The sequence below is a fragment of the Meles meles genome, chromosome 19 (genome assembly GCF_922984935.1).
Source record: "Meles meles chromosome 19, mMelMel3.1 paternal haplotype, whole genome shotgun sequence".
NCBI lineage: Eukaryota > Metazoa > Chordata > Mammalia > Carnivora > Mustelidae > Meles > Meles meles.
In genome coordinates this window covers 40,313,070-40,338,569 of record NC_060084.1, presented here as the reverse complement: position 1 = coordinate 40,338,569, position 25,500 = coordinate 40,313,070, and the positions used below count along the sequence as shown (strand labels likewise).

Below are 25,500 nucleotides of genomic sequence, written 5' to 3'. Positions count from 1 at the left end.
CCGAAAACAACAACAACAACATTCTTTTGAAATCATCTAGAGAAAGCCCCAAGAACTCTCTTCTGCTCTTCCCCTGGTTGGTCAGCTGTAAGCCGTTTGGCCGCATTTGTTTTTATCAGTCCCTCTTCCCCCTTTTCCCCCCACGGTATTACTGTTTTTTTTTAAACTTTTTCGAAAAAGAGTGCGTTGTAGACACTATGTCCCTTTATTCTAAAACATGCATTCCCTGCGTAACTACACAGAGTGAGTGCACTCAGGAAAGTGAACTGTTCAACATGCTGTCCTCATGCAAATCATGCTAATTATACAAATAATATCCTTTTGTAGATTTTTTTGGTCTGTTTAGATCCAGGGTCCTGCAGTACCTTCAGTTGCTGGTGTTTTTAGTTTCCTGTGACTTGGCGCAGTCCTCGGGCTGTCTTTGTCTTCCACGACATGGACGGCTTTGCTTTGTACACTCTCCCTCAGCTTGGGGTTCTTGGAGGTTCCCTCGCGGCCGGGAGGGCGTTTTATCACTCTGTGTGTGTCGTGACCGGAGGCACATGATGTCAGTCTGTCTCATTGTTGATGTTACCTTTGGGGTCCGCATTTTCTTATTTTTTAAGGGGAGATAGAGAGATTCTGGGAGGGGGATGTTCTGTTCCTCGCCGGGACTAGCATGGGGCCAGGTACATTTGGTGAGTGCCTCGGACCTGACAGTCAGGGCTTGTGTGGGCCTGTGGGGGGAGAGGAGGGATAGGACGGGACATGGAGTTACCTGGACACCAGCCTGGCGGTTGGGGCGGGGGAGTCAGCAGCCCTGTTCGCCCCGCCAGTCACTGTTAGTTTGTTCTCTTCGGGGAAGCCAAATCTACAAGGAGAACAGAGGAGTCAGGCTTATCACATCTCATCTGCCTGGGCACCCCAGGTGTGGCCAGAGTGCTGAACGTGGCCAGGACAGCAGCGTCCCTTCCCCGTCCCGTCCCCTTGCAGCGCCAGGCCATTCCAGGAGGGCCTTCTTCTTCCTTTCCCAGAGGGTACAGGTTTTCTTAAGGCTCTAAGGACCAGCTTAATGTGTCTCTGTCGCAATATTTAAAAAGGATCAGCTGTAGCTATAGTGTGAACAAAGAGGAAAGAAAACATTTTAGTATCAAAAAGTGAAATGGAAGAGTGTTCATGCCCCCCCCCCCCCCGCCGTAAAGCCCCACTGAAGCAAAGGAGGGCAGGTCAGAAGCAGTGCCCTATTGGGGGTCAGCTGGGGGGCATCGTTGGTCACCGCTGGCTGCTGCTGCAGTGACTGTTCTCTTGTTCCAGGATGTCTTTATACAAGGAAACAGGATTAAATTAGGAGCTGGTTTCGCCTGTCTTCTCTCAGTGCCCATTCTCTTTGAAGAAACTTTCTACAATGAAAAAGAAGAAAGTTTCAGCATACTGTGTATAGCCCACCCTTTGGAAAAGAGAGAGAGCTCAGGTATTCTGGGAGAAAACCCTTTCCCCCTGATTTGGAGAACTGTGTTCAACTTCCTCCTGACATAGCTGTTATAAACATTCCATAAAATATTCAAGAGCCCGCTAGAAGCCTGCCTGACTGTAGAATAATTCCCCAGAGCTTAATCAAAAAGTCATCTTGAGCTAAGACAGTGGGACTGGGGGCTGCTGTGTATGGTTGCACAGGTTGGGCATTACACAATTCCGGGAGGTGATACTCATACAGACCTTTGTGGGAATGTTGCCCACTGGAGTTTGTGCAGGGTGGCAGCCCTGGCTTTGACACTGGGCCTCAATGTTAGAGCCAGCTCTTAACGTCAATATTGCCCACCCAGCCCCACTGTTGTGTCTCTTTGAGAACTCATTATTTTTAATAAATAATAATTCTTCAGTTGTTCCAGGAAATTGAGATAACAGTGTGCTGATTGTACCTGAGTCCTGTATTGCCAGGAATCCGGGTTTCTTCACCAGAGCCTCTTAGGTCATCCCTATGGTCTCAAATTGTTTTGTCCACGGAAAGGGCTTTAAGAGGGCCAGGCTCTCTGGACCCTGAGCTGTCCTGTAATGAGGCTGCTTTGGGGCAGTATCTTGAAATAATTCCTGTCCTTTGTTGGAAGATGGGGCTCCAGACCCTGGGGGAGCAGGGCAGAGGATGTGGTACTTCCGCCATTAGGAAACTGGGAAGGCTTCGGCCAGCTTGACCCACTGTCTCTTTTTCAGAAGAGCCTTCGACATCTTCAGATCCGTTTACCCTGAAAACCATCGAAGATGTGAGAGAGTTTTTGGGAAGACATGCAGAGAGATTTGACAGGAGCATTGCTTCTTTCCAACGAACATTCAGAGAATGTGAAAGAAAGAGCCTCCGTCAACACATAGTCAGTAGCTTTGCTTTGCCAGGGTGCCCTGGCTCAAGCCGGTTCAAGAACACAGGGGCTCCCTCCCAGTGTACCCTGAAACTTTGCTGCCTCCCCTGTTGGGAGCCTTGTTTAAATGTTTCCTTCTAACAATAAAACTAGTAGGAGCCACTGGAGAAAACTTGAACATGACAGAGTATAAAAATGAATATTGTTATCACCTGCGTGACTCCCAAGGGAAATTCTCTCTTACCCTTCATGCATCTACGCTTAAAAAAGTTGAAAAAAAAATCACGTAACTTATTTGATAAGCCTGTATCAGGACTTAAACCTTGTCCCCCGGGAAGTATATCTGGCAACGTGTTCTTGCTCCGGGACATGTGGCACGTTTTGTTTTGTGTTGGGGGCCTTGGGTCCTGAGTGACCCGTCTCTCTGCTCTGGGTTACACAGGACTCGGTGAATGCTCTCTACACCAAATGCCTCCAGCAGCTTCTGAGGGACTCTCACCTGGTAAGCTTCAGGACTTCCAAAAGAGAGAACTGCAGTTTGCTCACATGCCAGTCCGAGGTCTTTAACGTTACCTTCTCGTCCTGCAGAAAATGCTTGCCAAGCAGGAGGCCCAGATGAACCTGCTAAAGCAGGCAGTGGAGGTAAGAAGCCAGGCCAGGGCAGGGAGAGGAGGCAGAGGAGCAGGGGGTGGGTGGGGAGGGGCGGGGCTGTCCCCTGTCCTCTCTGCACCCTCGGAATGGCCGTCTGTGGTCTATTCGTTGATTCCACAGATGTACGTCCAGCACGATATTTATGATCTGATCTTTAAATATGTGGGGACCATGGAGGCAAGCGAGGTACGTCCTAAATCCCCATCGTCCCGGTTGGAAGCCTTTTATTCTTAGCTGTGTAAGAAATCTGAAGCTTCGTTAAAAATCTGCCGTTAGGACGCTGCCTTTAACAAAATCACAAGAAGCCTTCAGGATCTTCAGCAGAAGGACATCGGCGTGAAACCCGAGTGCAGGTAAGAGCATGTGCCGCTGGAGCTTGGCCCCCTTGGGGGCTGGGGTCTCTGCTTCTGGAAACAGGGCTCTCAGCCATAGGGACGGCACCCTTGTTTGACTCGGTTCCTTCCGAGGAGAAGTGCAGTTCCTTGTGACCCAAAATAAAGGACTGGGGTTGGCATGGGTCCCCCTCCTGCCCTTGCGGCCAGCTGGAGCTCAAGGGGCGGGGCTTTCACACAGCTGGTCTCTGACAGGCACACTGCTCGTCCAGGTGGGTCCCACATACAGACACGCACCTCACCTGCCAGACGGGTGCCTGCTTTTAAATTATGTTTCTTTGGGGTACAAAAATGTCTTATGAAGTGTTTACGTTGAGACTGTCTTAACCCCTTTGAGCTGTCTCACTCTGGGGCTGAGGATTTTTTTTTTAAAGATTTTATTTTATTTGATTTTTTTAAAAATATTTTTTTAATTTATTTGACAGCGAGAGACCACAAGCAGGCAGAGAGGCAGGCAGAGAGAAGGAAGCAGGCTCCCCACCAAGCAGAGAGCCCGATGCGGGACTTGATCCCAGGACCCTGAGATCATGACCTGAGCCGAAGGCAGAGGCTTAACCCACTGAGCTACCCAGGCGCCCGTAAAGATTTTATTATTTGACAGAGATCACAAGTAGGCAGAGAGGCAGGCAGAGAGAGGGGGAATCAGGCTCCCCATTGAGCAGAGAGCCCGATGCGGGACTCGATCCCAGGACCCTGAGGTCATGACCTGAGCCATAGGCGGAGGCCTAACCCACTGAGCCACCCAGGCACCCGCTAAGGATTTTTTTTTTAATTGTATTTTTCCCTAATGTTCTACTGTTCTGCCTCTTGGATGGGACTTCCAGAGGTGTTGAGTCTTGCCTCTGATTGGAACCGAGTTTTTCTTTTCGTTTGTCGTTACCTACAGCTTGTCGTAAGCAGAGTAAATCTGAGGTGTGCTGTTAGATCAGGGAAGAAGGGCCCTCCCAGTGTGGTCTTAAGTTGTCACTTTCCGAATTATTTTGCAGCTTCAACATACCTCGTGCAAAGAGAGAGCTGGCCCAGCTGAACAAATGTACCTCTCCACAGCAGAAGCTGATTTGTTTGCGAAAGGTGGTGCAGCTCATAACCCAGTCTCCCAGCCAGAGAGGTTTGTGCTCAGGGGAGGGGCCCGATGGTGGCACAGACACTTAGGTCCAGGTGCAGAAGTCTGTTAAGGAGCAGTGTCGTCCTGAAGGGTCACACAGATGGGCTGATGTGCCACAGAGCACCCCTGCGTCAGCACCCTGGAGTCTGTTCCGATGCGTGGGTGCCTAGCGACAGGGGACCAGGGGTAGGATAGGCAAGATAAGGGCAAGAGAATAATGGCGCAGAAGTAGCAACCTCAAACCATCCAGGCTTCCCCGTACCTGCCCGGGGATCATGCAGCTGGTGTATAGATCAGTGAGCATTAGACTTGGCAGTGTATAAAATGGAAATGATCTCGGGAGGAAAGAGGTGGGCGCACCTTCACCTGTGTCTGCCCTCACAGACTCGTACCTCCTGGGAGTTGGCAAGGGGGCGTCTGCTTGGAATTTCCTTCTTTTACACATGTTCTGAGAATGCTGGGCTTTTGCTTTCCCCTCCAATGTGACATCAGCTCAGGACACTGTCAAGGAGATTGTACAATGGAACTTCTCCCTGATATGTGGTCTTACTGGATTGTGGCTTTGTGGGTTGGATGATGGTGGGGTGTTGATGTACTTATTGGTCTCATGATGGCTTTGAACATGTGTTCCCCCTCTCACTGCAGTTAACTTGGAGACCATGTGTGCTGATGATCTGCTCTCGGTCCTGTTGTATTTGCTTGTGAAAACAGAGATCCCCAATTGGTAATATTTTCTGTTAAAATACTTTTGCAAAATGGCAGCATTGTGCCGGGGTGGTTTTAGCATAAGTCCAGGAAATCGCGTGCCCCTTATGAGTCCATGGCTGTGTCTGCGCTGCCTTTGTTCTGCAGACGGTGGCCGTCATCCCATTTACAGATGGGGAAACTGAGGCCCGGAGAGCTTATGTTGCTTGTTCTGGAACACGCAGCTAGTCAGTGACTGAGTGGGACGTTGACTCCACTTGTGTTTGGCTCCAAAGCCCGTCCTCTTCTTTTTTTTTTAGATTTTTTTTATTTATTTGACAGAGAGAGACCACAAATAGGCAGAGAGGCAGGCAGAGAGAGAGAGAGAGAGGGAAGCGGGCTTCCCGCCAAGCAGAGAGCCCAATGCGGGACTCGATCCCAGCACCCTGAGATCATGACCTGAGCCGAAGGCAGCAGCTTAACCCACTGAGCCACCCAGGTGCCCCCAGCCCGTCCTCTTCTGACAGGAGCCCCCAGTTCACTTTACAATAGTCGGTTTTTTCGAAACTGGCATACTCCAGGCAAGGACCAGGAAGTTTTACTTACGTGCTCCAGAACTTAAGTGGGCAGTGTCAGAGCTCCTGGAGCTAACCGACTTCAGTCACTCACGCCCATAGTGCTGTTCCTGGAGATGTGCCCATTGGGTCCACAGCAGTGAAAATATTTTTCTTCCTTTTGTTAGGATGGCAAATTTGAGTTACATCAAAAACTTCAGATTCAGCAGCTCAGCAAAAGATGAATTGGGGTACTGCCTGACTTCGATTGAGGCTGCGATCGAATATATTCGTCAAGGAAGCCTCTCCGTTAAGCCGCCCGTAAGATCCCTCCTGCCCTGGCCTGCCTTTGTGGGTGTCCGGGCACCTTTGGTAGGGTTCTGAGGTTGGCGGGTGGAGAGGGGTGGCTCTTCTTTTTTTTCTTTGAAGATTTATTTATTTGCGATTGAGAGAGAGGGAGAGAGCGAGCGAGCGCACGTGCAGGGGAAGCAGCAGAGGGAGAGGGAGTCCGACGCGGGGCTTGATCCTAGGATCCTGAGATCATGACCTCAGCCCAAGGCAGACACTTAACTGACTGAGCCACCCAGGCGCCCTGGGGGAGGAGGATTCTTAAATGGTCTCCCAAGAATGGGGTCTCTGCTGTCTAAGGACTGTGGGGCTTGATAGCCAACCAGCAGCCTGAAACGCCAAGCACCCAGTTGGGTGTGCAAGTTGGCAGAATATGGCCAGGATTCACAGTCAGAAGCCTGCTTTGTCATCCTCACCATCCTCAAAAAAGCACATAGGCAGAAGGGGGAAGCTAGAAACCATGAGTTTGGATATCTAGGCAAGAGCTGGGATTATTGACATAATGCAGTTTTAGGACTCACCAGCCTTACTATGATTTTCTTGGTGAGCGTTCCTTAGGGGAGGCACTTTTATTTCTTTGTGATGTGTGAGATCTTACACCAAGATCGCGTTGCTAGCTGTTGCACCGGCTGGCAAAATGTGACAGTATGCACAGAATTTCAGCAGTGTTGAAAGTAATAAGGTCTGAAGAGATTCCTGTATTGCGCACCAAGAGTCCTGAGGACTGAGCATTCCCTGGATCTTAGAATCTCCCCAAGTAATGATAAGTTAAAACAGCTGGAAAAAACCAGAGGCCTGCTCAGATAGGTACACTTGGGTGAGATTATTATTAAAATCTTTATGTGTTTTCCCATCTTTCTCCGATTCATGTGCTCTTCACGTGATTTAAATTCTATTGTATATAGTATTTTACAGTCTTTTTCCCGAAAAGATAGTTTTTTGTTTTTTGTTTTTCTGTTTAGGAGACTAATCCTTGCTTATAAGCAATATTTACAATATACAGTTGACCCTTGAACAACGCAGGGGTTAAAATTGCTGACCTTCCATGTGGTTGAAAATCTGTGTGTAACTCATGATCCCCCAAGAACTTAACTACCAGTAGCCTGCTGTTGGCCAGAGGCCTGATGATATAGATAGTCGAGGAACACATACTGTATTTATTATATGTATCCTATACTGTGTTCATACAATAAAGTCAGCTGGGGGAAAATGTTATTAAGGAAATCATAAGAAAGAAAACATTGCATTTAGAGGAATGTACTGTGTCTGTCCTCATCCAAGTGGACCTGTGCAGTTCAGACGTCTGTTGTTCAAGGGACAGCTGTATACACTTGCAGTGAAGACAAAAAATACCTCTCAAATTCACCAGCCGGGGACGACTTATTAACGTTTTGGTGCCTAGACAACATTTAAAAAATCTATTTATTTATTTATTTATTATTTATTTTTTAATTAAAAAAAATTTTTTTTTTTTAATTTATTTGACAGACAGAGATCACAAGTAGGCAGAGAGGCAGGCAGAGAGGGAGAGGGGGAAGCAGGCTCCCTACTGAGCAGAGAGTCCGATGCGGGGCTCGATCCTAGGACCCTGGGATCATGACCTGAGCCAAAGGCATGGGCTTTAACCCACTGAGCCACCCAGGCACCCCAGCCCTCCTTATTTTAGATAGAGTGTGTGCATGAGCAGGGGGAGGAGCAGAGAGACAGGAAGAGGTAAAGAGTCGAGCAGACCCCACGGTGAGTGAGGAGCCTGACACAGGGCTCGATCCTGAGATGATGACTGGAGCCAAAACCAGGAATCAGACGCCTGGCCAACTGAGCCACCCAGGCGCCCCTCTCTAATTGTATTTTTAACTGAAATTTGAGATTATGCTCCTCTTATTGGCACGTAGGCTGGTGGTAGGAATTGCCTGATGCCTCTCGATGGGTTCAAGAGCGTCCCTTGTCTCCTGGAGGGAGGGGTTGCCATTCCCTTGCTGGCCATCCTGCTTGCTTGCTTTCTATGGCCTGTAGGCAGCTAACACTTGGAGCCTTTGACCAGAGCGGAAGGAGGTGGCTGACCACACAGCACTGGTCAGCTTCCCACACCCACTTTGACTTCAGACAACATCTGGAGTGGGCTTGGAGGAGTTGTTTTGGTTTTTCTTTTTCATTATTTATTTATTTGTTTAAGATTTTTATTTTTAAGTAACCTCGACGTCCACCATGGGACCTGAACTCACGATCCTGATGTTGAGACTCACGTGCTTCAGCGACTGAGCTAGCCAGGCGCCCCTGGGTTGGGGAGGTTTTGAGGGGTGGCCCCTCTTGTGTTGGTGCTGGTTCGAGCCCCGCACTTGTATTTGCCCTTGGGCAAGTCCATATCTCTTCAGTTTCTGTCCATGTCTTGTCTACACTGAAGGTGATGCTGTATGTTTCACCTCTTGCTAGGAGTTTCCAAGAACTAGGGGGGTTGGAAGTGCCTTTGTGAAGCATGAGCTGATGCTCCTGCCCTCAGCTTGCTTTTCCAACACCCCTGCATCTGGGTGTCTCTATTTCCTGGTTCTCTGGGGCGTCCTGCGTGGATGACTTCTGTAGGCAATGTGGGGACACCGCCCATTGTGACCCTCTTGTCTGAGGTGTCTGCCCCTGGTCCTGCCTTCCTGGATGGGGGTGGTTGGTCCCATTAGGTGTCAGGACAAGGTGTGCCTTATCCTTACAGCTGGCCGTGGAGCCAGCCCCTTGGGCCTTGAGTGGGACAGGCCTTCGAGATGCTCTTACCTGTGTTGACAGAACAGGTGTCATGGCTTCCTTATCTTTTGTGATGCCAGCCTTGAGGTTCTGCCTTGGCCTTGGTCAGCCTTAGCTGCTGCCTGGCTTCCTGTCTCAGTGCAGTTCTGTCTTGGAAGGTGTGAGGCCAGTGTGATGTGTCCACATCCCTTCCTGGGGAAGGAGCTCAGGTGGCTCTCCACACAGCAGGTGACGTTTCTGGAGAGCAGTCAGGAATCAATATCAGTAAATCAAATTTTGTCTTCCTATTGTCTCTTTATATACTATGATGTAGCTTCACAGAAATTTCCCCCCTTAATATCTAATTGTACCTGAGGTGACCATATGTGCATTCTTTAAGCATAAAGACTTAAACGTCTTGTAAATAAAGACTAGCTTATTGAAAATGAGCATTAGTGGGATGACGCTAGTTTAACCTTTGTAGACTAAAAACCAGGGAAAACCTTGAAAGAATCGGTTCCCTTCTCTGTTCCAGTTTTGTGGGCTTCTGGTCTTTCTCACTGTACTGGGTTTCTCATAAATAATATATTCCCCCTTCCCAGATAGATCTGAGCTGATACGCTGTCTCTTCTAGTAGGTCATTTCTCCTTGAAGGTTCAGGCCCCAAGGACTTGCCTTTCTTCATCATTGCTCTTCATATAGTTACCCAGAGTGGAAGAAGGAAACCCCGCATTTACCGACATGACAGTGTCTTTCACGTTTCTCTGACCCTAATCTGCTTGGCTACAAATCACTGAGTAAAACAGGTTGTTGGAGCTTCATATAGCAACTGGCAGCTGGCAGCAAACGGGCTCTCATTCTGAGGGGTTGGTGTGTGTTTAACGCTTTAGGGCTGCCGGTGTGAGGGACTGTGCCTGACAGAGGACCCCAGAAAGGGGCTGTCCCTTGAGGTGCCACCCAGGCCCTGTCTTTAGCTGGATCTCTGCGTCAGAACTTAGCCGTGATGGGCCTTATCCCATACCTTTGTCAGGGTTCAGTGAGTTCTTCTGGCAGCAGCTGGCTGGGGGCAGAAACCCCCCTTACCTCCCACGGAGACTTTTTTTGAGGAGGTTCATTTGTCATCCGTCAAGTTGCAGGTGGTTGGGCGAGTGTTGAACTGTCTCGCTAGGAATTATTTCATAGAGAAGGATGCGTTTTTAGATGTGTGTATCTAAGTAAACATTACCTGTAACACGAAGACCTGGGTTTCTTATTTAGGGGAGACCCCAGTGTATTATGGGTTTCGGGAAGGGTGGCCCTGTTCATCTGCTATTTTATTTTATTTTTTTATTATATTTTTAAAGATTTTTATTTATTTATTTGACAGGCAGAGATCACAAGTAGGCAGAGAGAGAGAGGGGGAAGCAGGCTCCCTGCCGAGCGAAGAGCCCGATGCAGGGCTCGATCCCAGGACCCAGAGGCCACGACCTGAGCCGAAGGCAGAGGCTTCAGCCCACTGAGCCACCCAGGCGCCCCAAAGATTTTATTTATTTTTTTTGACAGAGAGAGATCACAAGTAGGCAGAGAGGCAGGCAGAGAGAGAGAGAGAGAGAGAAGCAGGCTTCCCACTGAGCAAAGAACCCGATGTGGGGCTCGATCCCAGGACCCTGAGATCATGACCTGAGCTGAAGGCAGCGGCTTCATCTGCTATTTTAGTAAGGATGTTCAGAAAGCAAGACTTCTCTCCCTTCTGCTAGGTGACACTGGGAAATCTGGAACAGTCTGTCAGATGGTTGTCCTCTCTGTATGCCCAGATAAAGGGGCAGGGGCTAGGGCTCTGCAGGCTGTAGGACAGTGGTTTGAGAGGAGGAGGCCAGGGCAAACCAGGCTTCTGCCTGGAGGAGGGTGGTGTGAACGTGCTACATTCCACACTTAGTGATGACACATTCCACACGCGTGTGCAGAGGCAGCATGTTCCCAGCCCCCGCCTCCTGCCAAGCATCTGCTTCCTGGGGGGACAGACGGGATGCGCTCTGCCCAGTCCAGTGAGGATCTGCTCTCTGGCCCAGGGAGAGAGGCTCTGCTGACCCTGTTCTGTGAGGAAGTAGTCAGGACTGCTCCCAGGTTCTCCGTGTGGAAGGGTCTGCATGGACATGTTGTGACAAGTTGATAAAACAGATTATTGGACTTTTCCTGCAGGAGTCTGAGGGATTTGGTGACCGACTGTTCCTGAAGCAGAGAATGAGCCTATTGTCTCAGATGACTTCAACTCCCATTGATTGTCTGTTTAAGGTAAGACACCAGCACGTCCCTTGAGAGCACAGGCGCGTGAGGGACGTTTCATTTTTCCACATCTCTAAGCTCTTTCCAGCATCCGTCAGGGGGATGTGCTTGGTTCAACACCGAAGTTCACGTCGGTGGTCAGAGAGGGTGGTTGGGGTGCTGGGGTTTGACGTCTGTGCATCTCCCCCAAGGTGTGCTGTGCCGTGCTCGAGACGGACAGCATGCCTGGAGCCCTGTGCCCGGGCTGGCCTCTCTCCACCTGTTCGTGAGGGTCTGCTCCAAGGTGCCCCCCTGGGTGGTCTCAGCAGAGCTGATGCCTCTCCTGGGCTCCGGGGACCTGTGTTGCCAGCGTTCATGGGAGCACGTGCCAGGGCGAGAGCTCAGCGCGCAGCGGCTCCCTGCTCAGATGTGACCGATCCCTGGGAGGCTAGCGAGGTGCCGTCCCGGGTGGTCGGCGAGGGCTGGGTGAGGGCCGGGGCAGCGTGTTCCCCAGAGCATCTCCCTCCCCAAGAGGAACACATCCAGGAGTCACAGGGCTGAGCCCTGCACCGCAGCCTTGTTTGTTGATGGGCTCTCTTGCTAATGCAGCCATTTCCATTCCCCCCAAATCAAGGCTCTGTTAGGACCCAAGAGGACGGGACGGAGGCGTGTTCTAGGGGGAAGCCTGCATCCACCCTGTGGTTTCAGGAGGCATGATCCTCCCCCACCATTGCTTTGGGAATTTTGTCCTGTTGTCGTTTTAAGCTACGGATGATTTATAACATTTGCAGAAGTAGAGAATATAAATGCACAGCCACGTGGCCATCTCTGTCCTGTTTCATCTCCATCCCCGACCTGCTTTCCGTGTCTGCCCAGATTATTTCAGAACACATCCCAGACAGTCAGTCATGTTACCCAGGCTCCCCCAGATACGTGTTTCTGTAAGGAGGCTCCAAACATTCACTCCTGAAGAAGAGAAGAATTCCTTCACTTTGATGGTATTTTTGACATCCCTTTGTAGCACATAGCGGCGGGTAACCAGAAAGAAGTGGAGAGACTTCTGAGCCAAGATGACCAAGATAAAGATGCCGTCCAAAGGATGTGTCATCCCCTGTGCTTCTGTGATGACTGTGAGAAACTTGTCTCCGGGTAAGAGGGTCCCCACGGAGGCTCAGGGCGTGGCACGCGGGAGGTACAGGACCGGGGAGACATCTCCACTAGTTTGTTGTGGTTTCCCTTCCCCTTGTCGGACTGTTCTGCTGGGTGTCAGAGCCTACAGGGATGGGTAGGGGAGGGATGCTGGAACCAGATGCCTCACCCCGTAGGAGACCGAGCGGGGGCTGGATGAGCTTTGGGACACTGTTGAAGAGATCCAGCTTGGCTAACATCCTGAGATGGGTCTGCTGGCCCCAGGACTCTGGCATGTCCAGCCTGGTAGGGAGAGGTTTTTCCCTGCCATTCTTAGGGTGTATTTTTCTATATCTTCCATCTCTCTCTTTTTTTTTTTTTAGAAAGAGAGTCTGAGAGTAGGGGTGGGGAGGGACAGAAGGAGAGGGAGAATCTTTTTTTTTAAAGATTTTTATTTATTTATTTGACAGACAGAGAACACAAGCAGGCAGAGAGTCAGGCAGAGAGAGAAGGAGAGGAAGCAGGCTCTCTACTGAGCAGAGAGCCCAATGCGGGTCTCGATCCCAGGACTCTGGGATCATGACCTGAGCCAAAGGCAGAGGCTTTAACCCCCTGAGCCACCCAGGTGCCCCAGAGAGGGAGAATCTTAAGCAGCCTCCGTGCCCAGCATGAGTCAAATGCTGGGCTTGCTCTCACAACCCTGAGATCATGACCTGAGCCAAAATCCGGAGTTCATGCGCAGCCAACTGAGCCATCCAGGTGTCCCCCCTCTTCTTCCTCTTTTAGGAGGCTGAATGATCCCTCCATTGTCACTCCATTTTCCAGAGATGACAGGGGTCACACACCGCTCCATGTGGCCGCCCTCTGTGGTATGTGGTCTTGGGTGGCTTATTGTTGGGCTACTTTGCCGTAAAGGGATGGAGCCAGGGGTGGCCCAGCAGAGGCCTGACTGACAGGGAGCGGCGGAGTCAGGGGTGTGCCCAGGGCCTTTGCTGTTTTTTTAATGGTTGCAGAGTATTCCATCCTGTGAACTGATGAACTGTGGACTCTTCTGTGGATATATAAGACTGTCTTCCCCTACCTTCTGTTCCTGAAAGGTGGACCAGAGCCGAGCCCCCTCCAGAGGGCCAGTGGCGGGGATGGGGGGTCCACCCCAGAGTGTCCTGAATCTAGAGTCTGACTTGATGTTAGCTCGGGTTCCTCTCAAGGGGAAAAACACTTCCTGGAGTGTCCCCTGCCAGAGAATAAGAGGGCACAATAATGGGACTCCAGGTTTAGGGTTCGGAGAGCCCCTGCTCTTTCCTTCTCCGTGGCAAAACCCCTCTGTTCTGCAGGGCAGGCATCCCTCATTGACCTCCTGGTTTCCAGAGGCGCGGTGGTGAACGCCACGGACTATCACGGCTCTGCCCCCCTGCATCTCGCCTGCCAGAAGGGCTATCAGAGTGTCACGGTGAGCGGGGTGCCATCCCCGTGCCCGTGCTCCCAGGAGCCCGGCTCCACGCAGCTGCATCACGGTCACGCTCTTACATTGCAGCCTGGCCCTGCTGCAGCCTCCCAGGGTGGGCCACGTGTCTTAGGCCACGGCACCTCCCTGTGGGCCCACTGGACAGAGCCCTTCAGTGTTGATGTGAAATGTCGTGGTGGCTTTGGGAGAGGAGGGTGGGGCTGTGGGCCTTGTTCTTTAATCTCTCCACGTTTTAAAGGGAAGGATGAGCATGAGGGTGGACTTTTAATTGTAGCGTAGGTCACTGAGGTTGCAGATGGCAAGGTGCGGCCTCCCCCGTGAGCCTCTAGGCCACGCTGCCCGAGGAGGCATGGGCCTCACCTGCACACTCTCTTCTCTCGGCAGCTGCTGCTCCTGCACTATAAAGCCAGCCCCGAGGTGCAGGACAACAACGGCAACACGCCTCTCCACCTGGCGTGCACCTACGGCCACGAAGACGTAAGTGGTGCCTCTATGCCCGGGATGGCTGGGTTCCCCACTTCCTCGCTTGCCAGGAGATGCAAATGTCTGCTTGGTTGAATGTCATGCTTCATGTTGATCGTTACTGGAACATTTGGCATGTAATTTCTTTTTAATTAAAAAAGCCTTAAATTTACTACAGCTGCTCCGCTGAAATAACAGAAATCCAAACATGAATTGCCCGTTAGCGTACCCTGAAATTAAAATCATTTTCATTCATTCCCTGCTGCCATCTGGTTCTTACCTTTGTTCACCTTCAGTTTTTACTTTTTATATTTTTACAGTAATAGTGATGATTGCATCATTTCTGTTTCCCCTCAACAGCCAAGTGTGTGTGTGTGTGTGTGTGTGTGTGTGATTTTGTCCTGACTGCTCCCTCTCCCATTTTCTCTGAAGTGTGTGTGTGTGTGTGTGTGTGTGTGTGTGTGTGTGTGTGATTTTGTCCTGACTGCTCCCTCTCCCATTTTCTCTGTGTGGTAACACTGGGATGGGTTTACATGTACCCAAGCTTGAGGCTGGGTTAGGGGTGGATGTGGAAAAATGAAATCGTACCCTCCCCATCTTTATAAAGCCACTTTCTTCCTTGATGGTACATCGTGGAAATCCTGGAGGTCAGTAAACGTAGCCCCAGCCCATCCTTTCGTCACTACACAGTGATCTGTTGTGTGTGTTGCGTCTGTGTCCCTAAAACCACCCTTTGATTCAGTGCTTTGTGGGGGACGACTGATAGGACTCAGCATATAGTCCCACGGCTCTGATGGACAATAGCCAAAGGACCCAGAGCACAGTCACCAAAGGGAACAGGTGCACAGAGGAAGTACAGAGGAAGCCAGATGCAAGCTTCCAAGTGTCCACTCCCCAGGGAGACGTACAGGACATCCTCAGTTCATCCAGCAGTGAGTTATAACAGCAAATATGATGGGTTGGCGACCAGGAAAGCTCTGTAGGGACTCAGGGCCCAGGATTTTTACTGGAAGCTGGACACATAGATAACGCTGGGCCTACCACACACCAAACTTCCAGACTCCTAGAAGGAAAGCAGGTATTCAGCCTAACCCATGTGGTTGCACGATGTAGACACACCGAGCCATTCTGCAAATCCAAGCTCCTGACAAACATTGCAAGTCAGGGCCAGCCTTGCAAGCAGGCCTTGCAGGGGACAGCGGTCTCCGCTGACATGCTGTGGTCATTCCCTTCTGCACTTGGATATATCACAATTTATTCAGCCTTTTTTTTACTGATTGACAGTTTGCAAAAAAATGATGTGTCCTGAGGAGGTACCCTTGAGGTCTGTCTCTCTCGTTTCTGCACGTTCGCTTGCTGAGAGGAGCCTGGATGGAAGTGGGATGCAGACCGAGGCTGTGGGGTCCATAGACACTGCCTGCGGTACGGCATGCGATTTATGGGTGGTATTTCCCATTTTCTTTGCAGTGTGTGAAGGCCTTGGTCTACTATGACGTGCAGGCATGCAGACTGGACATCGGTAACGAGAAAGGGGACACCCCACTACACATAGCTGCACGGTGGGGCTACCAAGGCATCATAGAGACACTGTTACAAAACGGAGCATCCACGGAGATCCAGAACAGGCTGAAAGAAACACCGCTCAAGTGTGCACTAAACTCAAAGGTAGCTTTGTTTTCATCTCAGAGCATCAGTATCACGTAAAAAAAAAAAAAAAAATCAATGTCCAAAGACTGGGTCTTGGCCGTGCTGGACAAGCGGCGCATTAGTGCCTGAGGCCCGAACTTGGCCTGCGCCCTTCCTGCTGCAGTTGGGACCTGGTCGTCTGTGGGTTTTTATTTATTTATATTATCTCCAGCTTTACCAGCAGTTTTTCTCAGTCTTGTTTCAAGAGCTGCTCCCAGCCGGGTTGGCCCTGGCCCTGAAGTACAGTTGGTTTCAGAGCAGGTGGCGTGGCGGGGGAGGGGACATGGGGCAGAGGCTCTGGTGGAGAGAAGCGGGGACAGGGCCTGCGGCGTGGAAGCAGCAGTCTGTCTTCCTGTTACTTCCGTCCTCATCTCCGAAGTGCCGCCTTCTCTTCTGGCCAGTTCTGATCACCGTTGGGTACGGCTTCTCATGATGAATCAGTCCTTTCCTGTTGGTGATTTCTGGAGCCACGTCAGGGTCTGGCAGCGTGTCGTGACAGTGCTCCTCTCACTAGTGGGTGGGGGGCGGGGCGGGGGGATTGCGTGCGGAGGCTGGTTCTCTGTGCCTCCTGCAGCCACTCCGGCCCAGGAGACGTCCCCGGAGAAGCGTGGCCAGCCCTAGGCCATTGGACTGTGTCCCGCGTGTGGTGGTTGTGCGTCCCACGCGAACGATGCCATCTTGATGCTGGCCTCCGGCCCTTTCCCTTCCCGCAGGCTCTGCCGTCCGCCTCGTGACGTTTGACTGGCCGCTCTTAGAGCTCCCAGCTCTGTTCCACGGGCTTCTCTCTGGGTGTTCACATCTCTTTCGAGGAGCGCAGTTTTTGTCTCTTAACCCGTTTATTGAGATACGATGGATGCACAAAAAGTCGAACTTATTTAATGTGTGCGACTCAGGGAGCTTGGGGATGAGTACACGCCTGTGACACCCGCTCTGTGACCTATGCCACGGATGCGTCCATCACGTCCAGGTGTTTCCTCCCACCCTCTTTCTGTCATGAGCAGCAGTATTATGTTGTGTGTGTCCTCCAAACGCAGCACGAGGTCCACAGTGGCCGTCAGTCAAGGTGCGAAGCCCTGCTGCTCTCCCCGGGTGGGCCCCCGCCCTGTTCCCCAGGCCCTTGCGGGGTCTTGGCTTCGGAGCAGCTGGAGCTGACGGGCTGGGGTGGTATCACGCTTGGCCTGAGGTGTCCGTGAGGAGCAGAGGCACCTCTGCCGTGGTGGCTTCTCCGAGAGGCTCCTTCCAAAGGGATTCAGGCAGAGCAAAGAGCAGACTGCCTTCTTGGCCCAGCTCTGAGCTGTTCCTGCTCAAGACCCTGGGCTGCCAGTGGGAAGGTCACATTGTCTGGGGACCCCTTCTGTGCCCGGGCTTCCCTCATCCTCTGAGCCCATCACGGGAAGCCCCAGCTCCTGTTGGACAGCAGGGCCTGTGGAGTGGCTGCAGGAAGCTCCCACCTGCTCCGTGTGGTCCTGTAGGAGCTCCTGCCCATTCAGGAGTTGGTTTTTCTCTCTCTGCAGGGTTGTGGTGGGGCTGCGTGACCTTCGGAAGAGATGGGCAGGCAGCTAGACGAATGGGTGACACTACTCTGGCAACCTTCCTCAGTATTTTTCATGTCCCCTTCTCCTCCTAGATTCTGTCCATAATGGAAGCCCATCATCTGCCTGTGGAAATAAGGAGGAAGTCTTCAGAGGTGAGTGAACGGGGCTGGGCTTGGGGGCCCCCTCGGAGACCACGGCCTGCTCTCTGGTCCTCACGAGGCCCTTCTCCTGCTGCGGCCTTGTGGCCGCAGGTCCCCGTGCAGCCCCCTCCGCACCGTGTGGACTCCATCAGCCAGGCCTCCTCCACCTCCAGCTTCTCCTCTGCGTTGGTGAGCTCCAGACAGGAGGAGCCCAAGAAAGACTACAGAGAGGTGAGGATCCCAGACGGGAGGGTGGATGCGAGGGCAGCCCTGTGTTGAGGCGACTGGTTAAAGAGCCACACACGATGAGGGCTGCCCAGTGGGCCTCCGCTGCCATTACTGGGCCGGCGTGTGTGGCACGACCCGGAGGGGAGCCCAGCCAGGAGTTCTCACCCTGCTCCTTGCATGTGCGGCTCCTGAAGCAGCTCTTTGCTTTGGGGGTGGTGTGTGTCTGTGAGACAGAGGGAGACAGGGGGTGTCTTCTAGAAGAAGTCTAAGGAAAGTCACCTGTGGATCCACAGACCTACGATCATTTTACAGACTCAGTTCTCCGCCCTTATGTCCCACTGCGTAAGCATCCCTGTCAGCCTGAATGATGGTCATCCTGACATCTTGCCAACATGTTGTGTTCTGTGAAAAGCAGTTTATAGCCTGTTTTTTTTTTCTTCTTCTCCATTTAACCTGTCCATGAGCTCGTCCAGCGTCAGTCCACAGAGCAGACCACCCTGTGAATAGGCCACACTCCTCTGCTGTTCCCCTGTGCACGGGGAACCTCCCTGCCTCTGTGCAGGGCATTTGTCCCCTGCCACCCCCGAGCTGTGATCTGCACTTGGAGGGCCCAAAGAGCTTAGCTTGATGCGACGGCACAGGAGAGAAAGCCAGGAGACGCGTTCCAGGGTCTAAGAGAGCCCTGGCACTGTTCCTGGTGTGCTCTGAGCTGTCAGATGATGAGGGTTGAGCACGCGTGACGCTGTAGGCTTGTGCTTCATTCGCAGTGCCCAGCGTCTTCCTTGGCCACGTCACCAGATCACTCCCCAGGCGTCAGGGGGAGCTGGGTTCGGTACACGCTGGCGCCCTGCTGGACGGCCCAGCCGGACAGTCTCAGGGGTGTGCTTGCAGGATGCTGAATGAGGTGTTAAAACTCCACAGACCAAGACACAAATGAGAGCTTCTGGGTTTTCTATGACTACTTTATTATTGAAATCATTTCCTAACATTCTTTTTCCTTGACTTAAGGTAGAAAAACTCTTAAGAGCGGTGGCTGACGGAGATCTAGAAATGGTGAGTTTTTAGCAGCATGGCTAAAATTAAAGCTTGCTGTCGTGAGAAGAGCTGAGCCTGTTTCTGGTCTGGTTCAGTCAGGAGCTACGTCCTGTTCCCTTTCACACGACAGGGCTGCATTTAGTGACTATGGGGTCACGTAGGTGTTCGTGTTTTCCTGTCATGTAAGGAAGCAGGTGGTCATAAAGTGGCACGGACAGCCTTTCAGATGTCCGGGTTCCGGGAGGCTGCTGAGGTGTTGGCCAGCCCACCGTGTGTGGGAGCACAGAGTGTGGGCTCCAGTCCCGGCCCACTAGCTGGGAGCAGGGTGCTGAGGCAGGGTGGGTAGAGAGGAGGGGTGGTGGATGGAGTGGGTAGTGCCAGAGCCCAGAGTCCCCGCTGTGGCCCCATGGAAATGGTGGGACCTGGGCAGGAGGCTGAGGTCTGAGGCATGGGAGTCCAAGGTGTCCCAGGTGTCCCAGGCAGGGTGTCCCGATGAGGTGGTGCTGCCTGTTGGCTTGGGGAGGAGAAGGCCTGGCTGGGGGGGGTGGGGTGGGTGTGTCTGCCCCAACCCTCCCTGCAGATGCAGGGGAGAAGGCCTGGCTGGGGGGGGGGGGGCGGTGTGTCTGCCCCAACCCTCCCTGCAGATGCAGGGGAGTGTCTGGTCAGGTCATGGAGAGCAGAGGCAGCCTGCCTTAGATTCCATGGATGGTTTCCCTGGCTTGCCTTTGGCTTCCTGAAAGGAAGTGTTTTCCACTTTAAAAGGAGCAGTAACATAGGTTACTATGAGGAGCTCAGAATAAGTCATCTAACAAGGGAGCTTGATGCTGCTGTGTGCTTCAGGAGGGCCTTTTGTGGATGATCCGGCTTGAGGTGGAGCACAGAAGTTACTAGAGTCTGATTATGACCAACTTGGGGTTGTTCGGATCTGACTGTAGTTTCCAGTGTATTCGCTTTTATCAGTGCACCAGGCTGACACATGGTCTCTCTGGGGAGCGGGACAAGGATGTCTATACTGTATGTGTCTTCTCATGAGATGGGTCCCAGGAGAACTCAGCATGGTTTGAAGGAAGCAGAGTAGGACTTCCTCAGGCGCCTTGGAGCCCTGGCGTGAACCAGTGCCGCAGTCTGTGAGGAGAAGCGATTATGACTGTCCCTGCATCACGAATACCCACTCCTCCTCCTTCTGTGGGTGGGTGAGGGGGCTCAGGCCATTAATGAAGGGGGCGAGCAGAGGCAGACCGCCTGGTGCCCAGGGGTCCCCATCCAAACTGATCTACCCATGTGACAGCCTCCAACCCCTGTCCGAGGCACCTGCCCCTGCTCTCCCCATTCTTGTTCCCTCCCCTTGTCTGTCCCAGCTAGCCAGTTAGCTGAGGCTCTTGGGTCAAGGCCTTTGGGATTTCCATGCTCAGGGGTGTTTGCTGTCAGGATGTGGAAGGGATCTGGAGGAGAAACTTTTAGGGTTGAAGGTAGCCTTCTTGAACCCCTTGTCACTCCCCACATACACGTGCTAACTTCCTCAGTGCTCAGAACCAGGCCTAGAAATGTATTCATATTGTTTTCCAGTTTTCAAATTTAATATTCTAGAGATTAGTTTCTACTGCAACATAAATTTGACCTTTTTCTGGTGGTCTTCAGCGTGTTTGTGTGTGGCTAGCGCGTGGCTAGTGCGTGGAGGGGATGCTGGAGTGGCGTCAGGGAGCCTGAGTGTACATTCTGACCACCACTTCCTAGTTGTGTGGCTTTGGAGATTCCCTCTCAGAGTGAGTTTTCTCCCAGGTTAGAAGGGACGAGTGGTTTTTTTTTAAAGACTTTATTTATTTGACAGAGATCACAAGTAGGCAGAGAGGCAGGCGGGGAGGGGGGAGGGGGAAGCAGGCTCCCTGCCGAGCAGAGAGCCCGATGCGGGACTCGATCCTAGGACCCTGAGATCATGACCTGAGCTGAAGGCAGAGGCTTAACCCATTGAGCCACCTAGGCGCCCCCGGACGAGTGGTTGTTGAAAGAGACAATTAGATAATACAAACCAGGGTGCTTGTGAAATGCTCCAGGACCGGGGAGTGAAAGCAACACCATGCTGTTCTCTTTTAAGATAAAGGAATCTCTGGGGTGCCTGGGTGGCACAGTTGGTTAAGCGTCTGACTTTTGATTTCAGCTCAGGTTGTGATCTCAGGGTCCTGGGATCGAGCCCCGTGTCAGGCTCTGTGCTCAGCTCGGAGTCTTTCGGATTCTTTCTCCCTCTCCCACTGTCCCGCCCATTTGTGCTCGCTCGCTCTCTAAAATAAATAACTTTAAAAGAAAAAAAAAGATGAAGGAGTCTGTACTACAAGCTGTAGAAATGGCAGCTAAAGTTGTCTGCATCACCAGTAAAAGGACTAAAATCACTGTGGTTGAGGAAGTGTAGGCCCTGGTCTGGGAGCGGGGGTGTGTGTGTTGTGTGTGTAGGGGAGGGAGGGAGGGAGAGATACTGTAGCTTGTAAAGGAGCTAAGGATGAGTTTTAAGCTCCCGTTTCTCCTTCCCTGCCCAACACCAGGTGCGTTACCTTCTGGAGTGGACCGAGGAGGACCTGGATGAGCTGGAGGGTGCCATCAGCGTAGACAGTATTGAATTTTGTCACCCCCTGTGCCAGTGCCCAAAATGTGCTCCAGCTCAAAAGGTTTGGCTTTGCTTCCATTGGTGCAGCTGAGGGTGGGGATGGGGAGGCAAATTCTTCTTCCCTGAGGGAAGTTGTCTGCTTCTCAGCCAGCTAGTTACTGAGTGGCTGTTAGCTGGAATCCCCTGAGATGTGGGGAGGTTTAGTTGTTCAGCTCAGGGAGGAGGGAGGCTAACACGAGTGTGGATCTGGCTTGGGCGCCTTGCTTTCTGAATGGGCAGGTCAGGGAGCAGAGACATGCACACGTGCTCAGTGTTTCAGCTGCTCTGCGGGCCCCTGAGTCACAAGGCAAGAGTCCATGGCTGAGGGTGTCTGTCCACATGGCTACCAGTCGCCTGAGGAAGCTGTATTCGAGATCCATTGCCCACAGTCTTTGCTTAAGTTGGTGCACCTTCTGTAGGAGGGCGCTCCCTCCAAATATAGAGGATCCCCTGTGTCCTTTACCCGGTCTTCCCCAGTGGTAACAGCTTGCAAAGTCATAGGACCGTTTCTTATCCAGGATATTGACACAGGAACAGTCCACACATCTTATCCACAGTTCTTTGATTTTACCTGTGCCCAATATGCATGCATGTGTATGCATGTGTGTTCACTTTTATCACACACATAGCTTTGTACATGTAGCACCACATTGAAGGTACCAACAAGCTCCCTCATCACGGGGAGAAGTACTCACGTTGCCTCTTCCCACACCCTCTGCCCCCCTGCTGCCCCCTAAATCCTGAGTTAATTTTTGTAGAAGGTGTGAGATTGAGGTTGAGGTTCATTTTTTGGCCTATGGATGTCCTCCTGTTTTCATCACTTGTTGAAAATACCATCCTTCCTCCGTTGACTTGCTGTCCCACCTTCGTTGATAATATACAGTGTGGGTCTCTCTGCAGGGTCTGTGTTCCATTCCATGATCTGTGTTTCTGTCCTTCCACCAGTTCCACACTGTCTTGATTACTGGAGCTAGAGGAAACTTTCGTTATCGGGTAGAGTCATTCTTTGTAACTTGCTCTTCTTTGCCAGGATCATTATAGCTACTCTAAAGCCTGTGGGTTTGTTTATATCTACCAAAAATCTTACTAGGATTTTGGTAGGAATTGCATTAAAAACTGTAGATTAGGGACGCCTGTGTGGCTCAGTTAGTTAAGCGGCTGCTTTCAGCTCAGGTCATGATCCCGGGGTCTTGGGATTGAGTCCTACTTCGGGCTCCTTGCTCAGCAGGGAGCCTGCTTCTGTCTCTGCCTCTGCCTGCCACTCTGTCTACTTCTGCTCTCTCTCTCTGACAAAAAAATAAAGTCTTAAGACAAAAAACAAAACCTGTAGATTAAGTTGGGAAGAAATGACATCTTTACTGCGCTGACTTCATGAACATGGTATATCTCCAGATATTCTGGCCGCCTTTGATTTCTTCATCCTTCTGTGATTTTTGGCATACAGATCCTGCCCATGTTCTCTTAAGCGTATACTTTATTTCATTTTCTTTTGAGAAATTGTAGATGGTATTGTGTATAGAGCATGTGCTTGTGTGCTAGCTGTTGAACTCAATATGTGTGTCCCATACTGAGAAAATTAGACTCTGCAAAACAGATAGAGTAGTGTTGTCCTTTGTATTACAAGATAATCTGGACTTATTTTAAAAAGCTTCACCATGGGTCATTCTAACCCAATAATACTGAAATGAGTGAAACTTCCATTCACATGTAGCTTTTTACCTCGCTCCAGGGTCATTTGTACATTAAGGATGTACAGCTTGTGTTCTGTCCCAATGCTGCTGGATGGGGACAGCCCAAAGGATGATTTCCCTGTGTAGACTGCTATAAAAAGCATAGGGATTAAAAAGACAGATGATGTTCGGAAGGATACAATGTGCGGTGACTGTACTTCAGGCCCGGTCTGTGACTCTATGTGGCCAGAGGCAGTTACTGTGTCTCTCTGTCACTGTTCGTCTTACCTTTGTCCGAGACTCTGTTGTTCCCCACCTCATAGTTCATTAGTTGTAACAAGAAACTGGATTACACATTAAAATAACTGCTAGATTTGTTGAATAAAATCTTACATCCTTTGCTTTTTTTTTTTTTTTTAAGATTTTATTTATTTATTTGAGAGAGACACAGTAGGAGAGGGAACACAAGCAGGGGGAGTGGGAAAGGGAGAAGCAGGCTTCCCGCTGAGCAGAGAGCCCAATGTGGGACTTGATCCCGGGATTCTGGGATCATAACGCAAGCTGAAGGCAGACGCTTTACGACTGAGCCACCCAGGCGCCCCATTCTTTTTTTTTTAAAACCTCTTTATCTCATTTTGAAATTTCTCCAAAAGACACAAAAAGACATAAAAAAGACATTTCTATGGAATTGCTTCATGTCTGTGACTTAGCTAACCACCCCTGGCCCCACTCTCTTTTAGCCCACTGGTGTGTTTAGAGTATTTGCTTAATTTTTGAAGTACAGTTTACACCCGATAAAGTCCTGTGTGCCATGTACAGTGCGTTGAGTTTCCGCAGACACGTAAAAGCATGAAGCTGTGATCGCAGTCCAGATCCAGAACTCTCCATCACTCCTGAGGGTTTTCTTGGGCTTCCCCCCTTCCGCCCCGGGTCTGCTGTCTGTCATCACAGACCCGTTGGCATTTTCTAGAATTTTACATGAGTGGAAACCAGACAGGACACGCTCTTTTGAATCTGGCTTCCTTCTGTCAGCGGAATGTGTTGAGATCCACATGGGGTCAGTGGATTTCTTTCTCTTTATCGCTGGGTAGTATTTTGTTGACTATGTGCAATCTGTCAAATCACCTGTTGATGAGCATTTGAGTAGTTTCCTGTTTGGGGCTTTGTGAAGAAAGCTATCATGTGAACATTTGTGAGCATTTCTGTGTATAAATGTATGTTTCCTTGGGTAAACAGCCCAGGCTGTAATTGCTGGATTATGTAGTAAGTGTGTGTGTAACTTGATAAGAAACCGCCAGATTTCCAGAGTGATTTTCCATCTTCCGTTCCTGCCACCAGTGTGTGAGAGTTCTAGTTGCCCCACATCCTTGTGACTGTTCAACTCCAGCCATTCCTGTAAGTGTGCAGTATTTCATTGTATTTTTTTTCTCCCTACTTCTTCATCTGTTTGTTTTTTATTTTTTGAGGTTCAGTTTACATGCAGCAAAATTCACCCTTTTAACTCAGCATGCCGTTTTTCTGAGAGGGAACCTTTTTAATCATCAAAAAGTGAACTAGGGACGCCCGAGTGGCTCAGTGGGTTGGGCCGCTGCCTTTGGCTCAGGTGGTGATCCTACGGTGCTAGGATTGAGCCCCGCTTCGGACTCCCTGCTCAGGCGGGAAGCCTGCTTCTCTCTCTGCCTCTGCCTACCACTCTGCCTGCTTGTGCACACTCTTGCTCTCTGACAAATAAATAAATAAATAAATAAAACATTTTAAAAAAAAGTGAACTAGATAACCAAAGTTTTCATCCTTGGGCAGTCACCTAGAATACTGACATAGCAATTTTATTATCAAAATGTAGGATTCAGTGTCATAATTCAGTGTTTGTTTTCAGTTGCATGGCTTATAAATGTTTTCTTTGTCCTTTTAATTCCTGATAGATTGTTCTCCTATTGGCCTGATGGATTTCAAAACCACTGTGAATCAATACAGACCGTCTCCATGATAGAAACATGTGTCTTTTGTTTTTCCAAATCTTGTGCCCATCTTTTTTTTCTTTTAAAGTTGGCTTGTCAGTGCAGTTGTAAGAATCTGCTGCTGTTTTCAAATTCTGGTTGGTACCCGTGCTTTGTTAGGTCCACGTAGTACAAACATTCTCTCCCGCTCCGTTACATGCCTTTTCATTTTCTTGATCTTGTCTTTCGGAGAATAACCGTTTAAAATTTGCTTTCAGTCCAGTTCATCAAACTGTTCCTTTATACTTTTTTTTTTTTTAAAGATTTTATTTATTTATTTGACAGACACAGATCACAAGTAGGCAGAGAGGCAGGCAGAGGGAAGCAGGCTCCCTGCTGAGCAGAGAGCCCGATGCGGGGCTCAATCCCAGAACCCTGGGATCATGACCGGAGCCAAAGGCAGAGGCTTTAACCCACTAAGCCACCCAGGGACCCCTCCTTTTGTATCTTATCTAAGAAATCTTTGCTTATCGCAGTGTTGCTGGGATGTCTTGTATACTCGCTT

The 25,500-nt window shown here is 50.6% G+C and overlaps 1 protein-coding gene across 4 annotated transcripts in view; it reads left to right on the top strand.

Moving 5' to 3' along the window:
• The window catches only part of ANKRD27 (ankyrin repeat domain 27), a 57,141-nt gene that overhangs the window by 16,427 nt on the left and 15,214 nt on the right, over nt 1-25,500 (top strand). For all 4 annotated transcript variants that reach the window (XM_045987710.1, XM_045987706.1, XM_045987709.1 and 1 more), the window contains exons 4-22: nt 1,294-1,450; nt 2,188-2,342; nt 2,773-2,832; nt 2,919-2,972; nt 3,102-3,167; nt 3,258-3,334; nt 4,360-4,481; nt 5,124-5,202; nt 5,905-6,037; nt 10,952-11,044; nt 12,036-12,163; nt 12,929-13,011; nt 13,477-13,592; nt 13,992-14,084; nt 15,537-15,734; nt 17,383-17,442; nt 17,542-17,661; nt 18,667-18,711; nt 21,228-21,350. In XM_045987710.1, the coding sequence (XP_045843666.1) occupies nt 1,294-1,450; nt 2,188-2,342; nt 2,773-2,832; nt 2,919-2,972; nt 3,102-3,167; nt 3,258-3,334; nt 4,360-4,481; nt 5,124-5,202; nt 5,905-6,037; nt 10,952-11,044; nt 12,036-12,163; nt 12,929-13,011; nt 13,477-13,592; nt 13,992-14,084; nt 15,537-15,734; nt 17,383-17,442; nt 17,542-17,661; nt 18,667-18,711; nt 21,228-21,350 (1,962 nt within the window). The remainder of the gene's footprint in view (nt 1-1,293; nt 1,451-2,187; nt 2,343-2,772; nt 2,833-2,918; nt 2,973-3,101; nt 3,168-3,257; nt 3,335-4,359; nt 4,482-5,123; nt 5,203-5,904; nt 6,038-10,951; nt 11,045-12,035; nt 12,164-12,928; nt 13,012-13,476; nt 13,593-13,991; nt 14,085-15,536; nt 15,735-17,382; nt 17,443-17,541; nt 17,662-18,666; nt 18,712-21,227; nt 21,351-25,500) is intronic.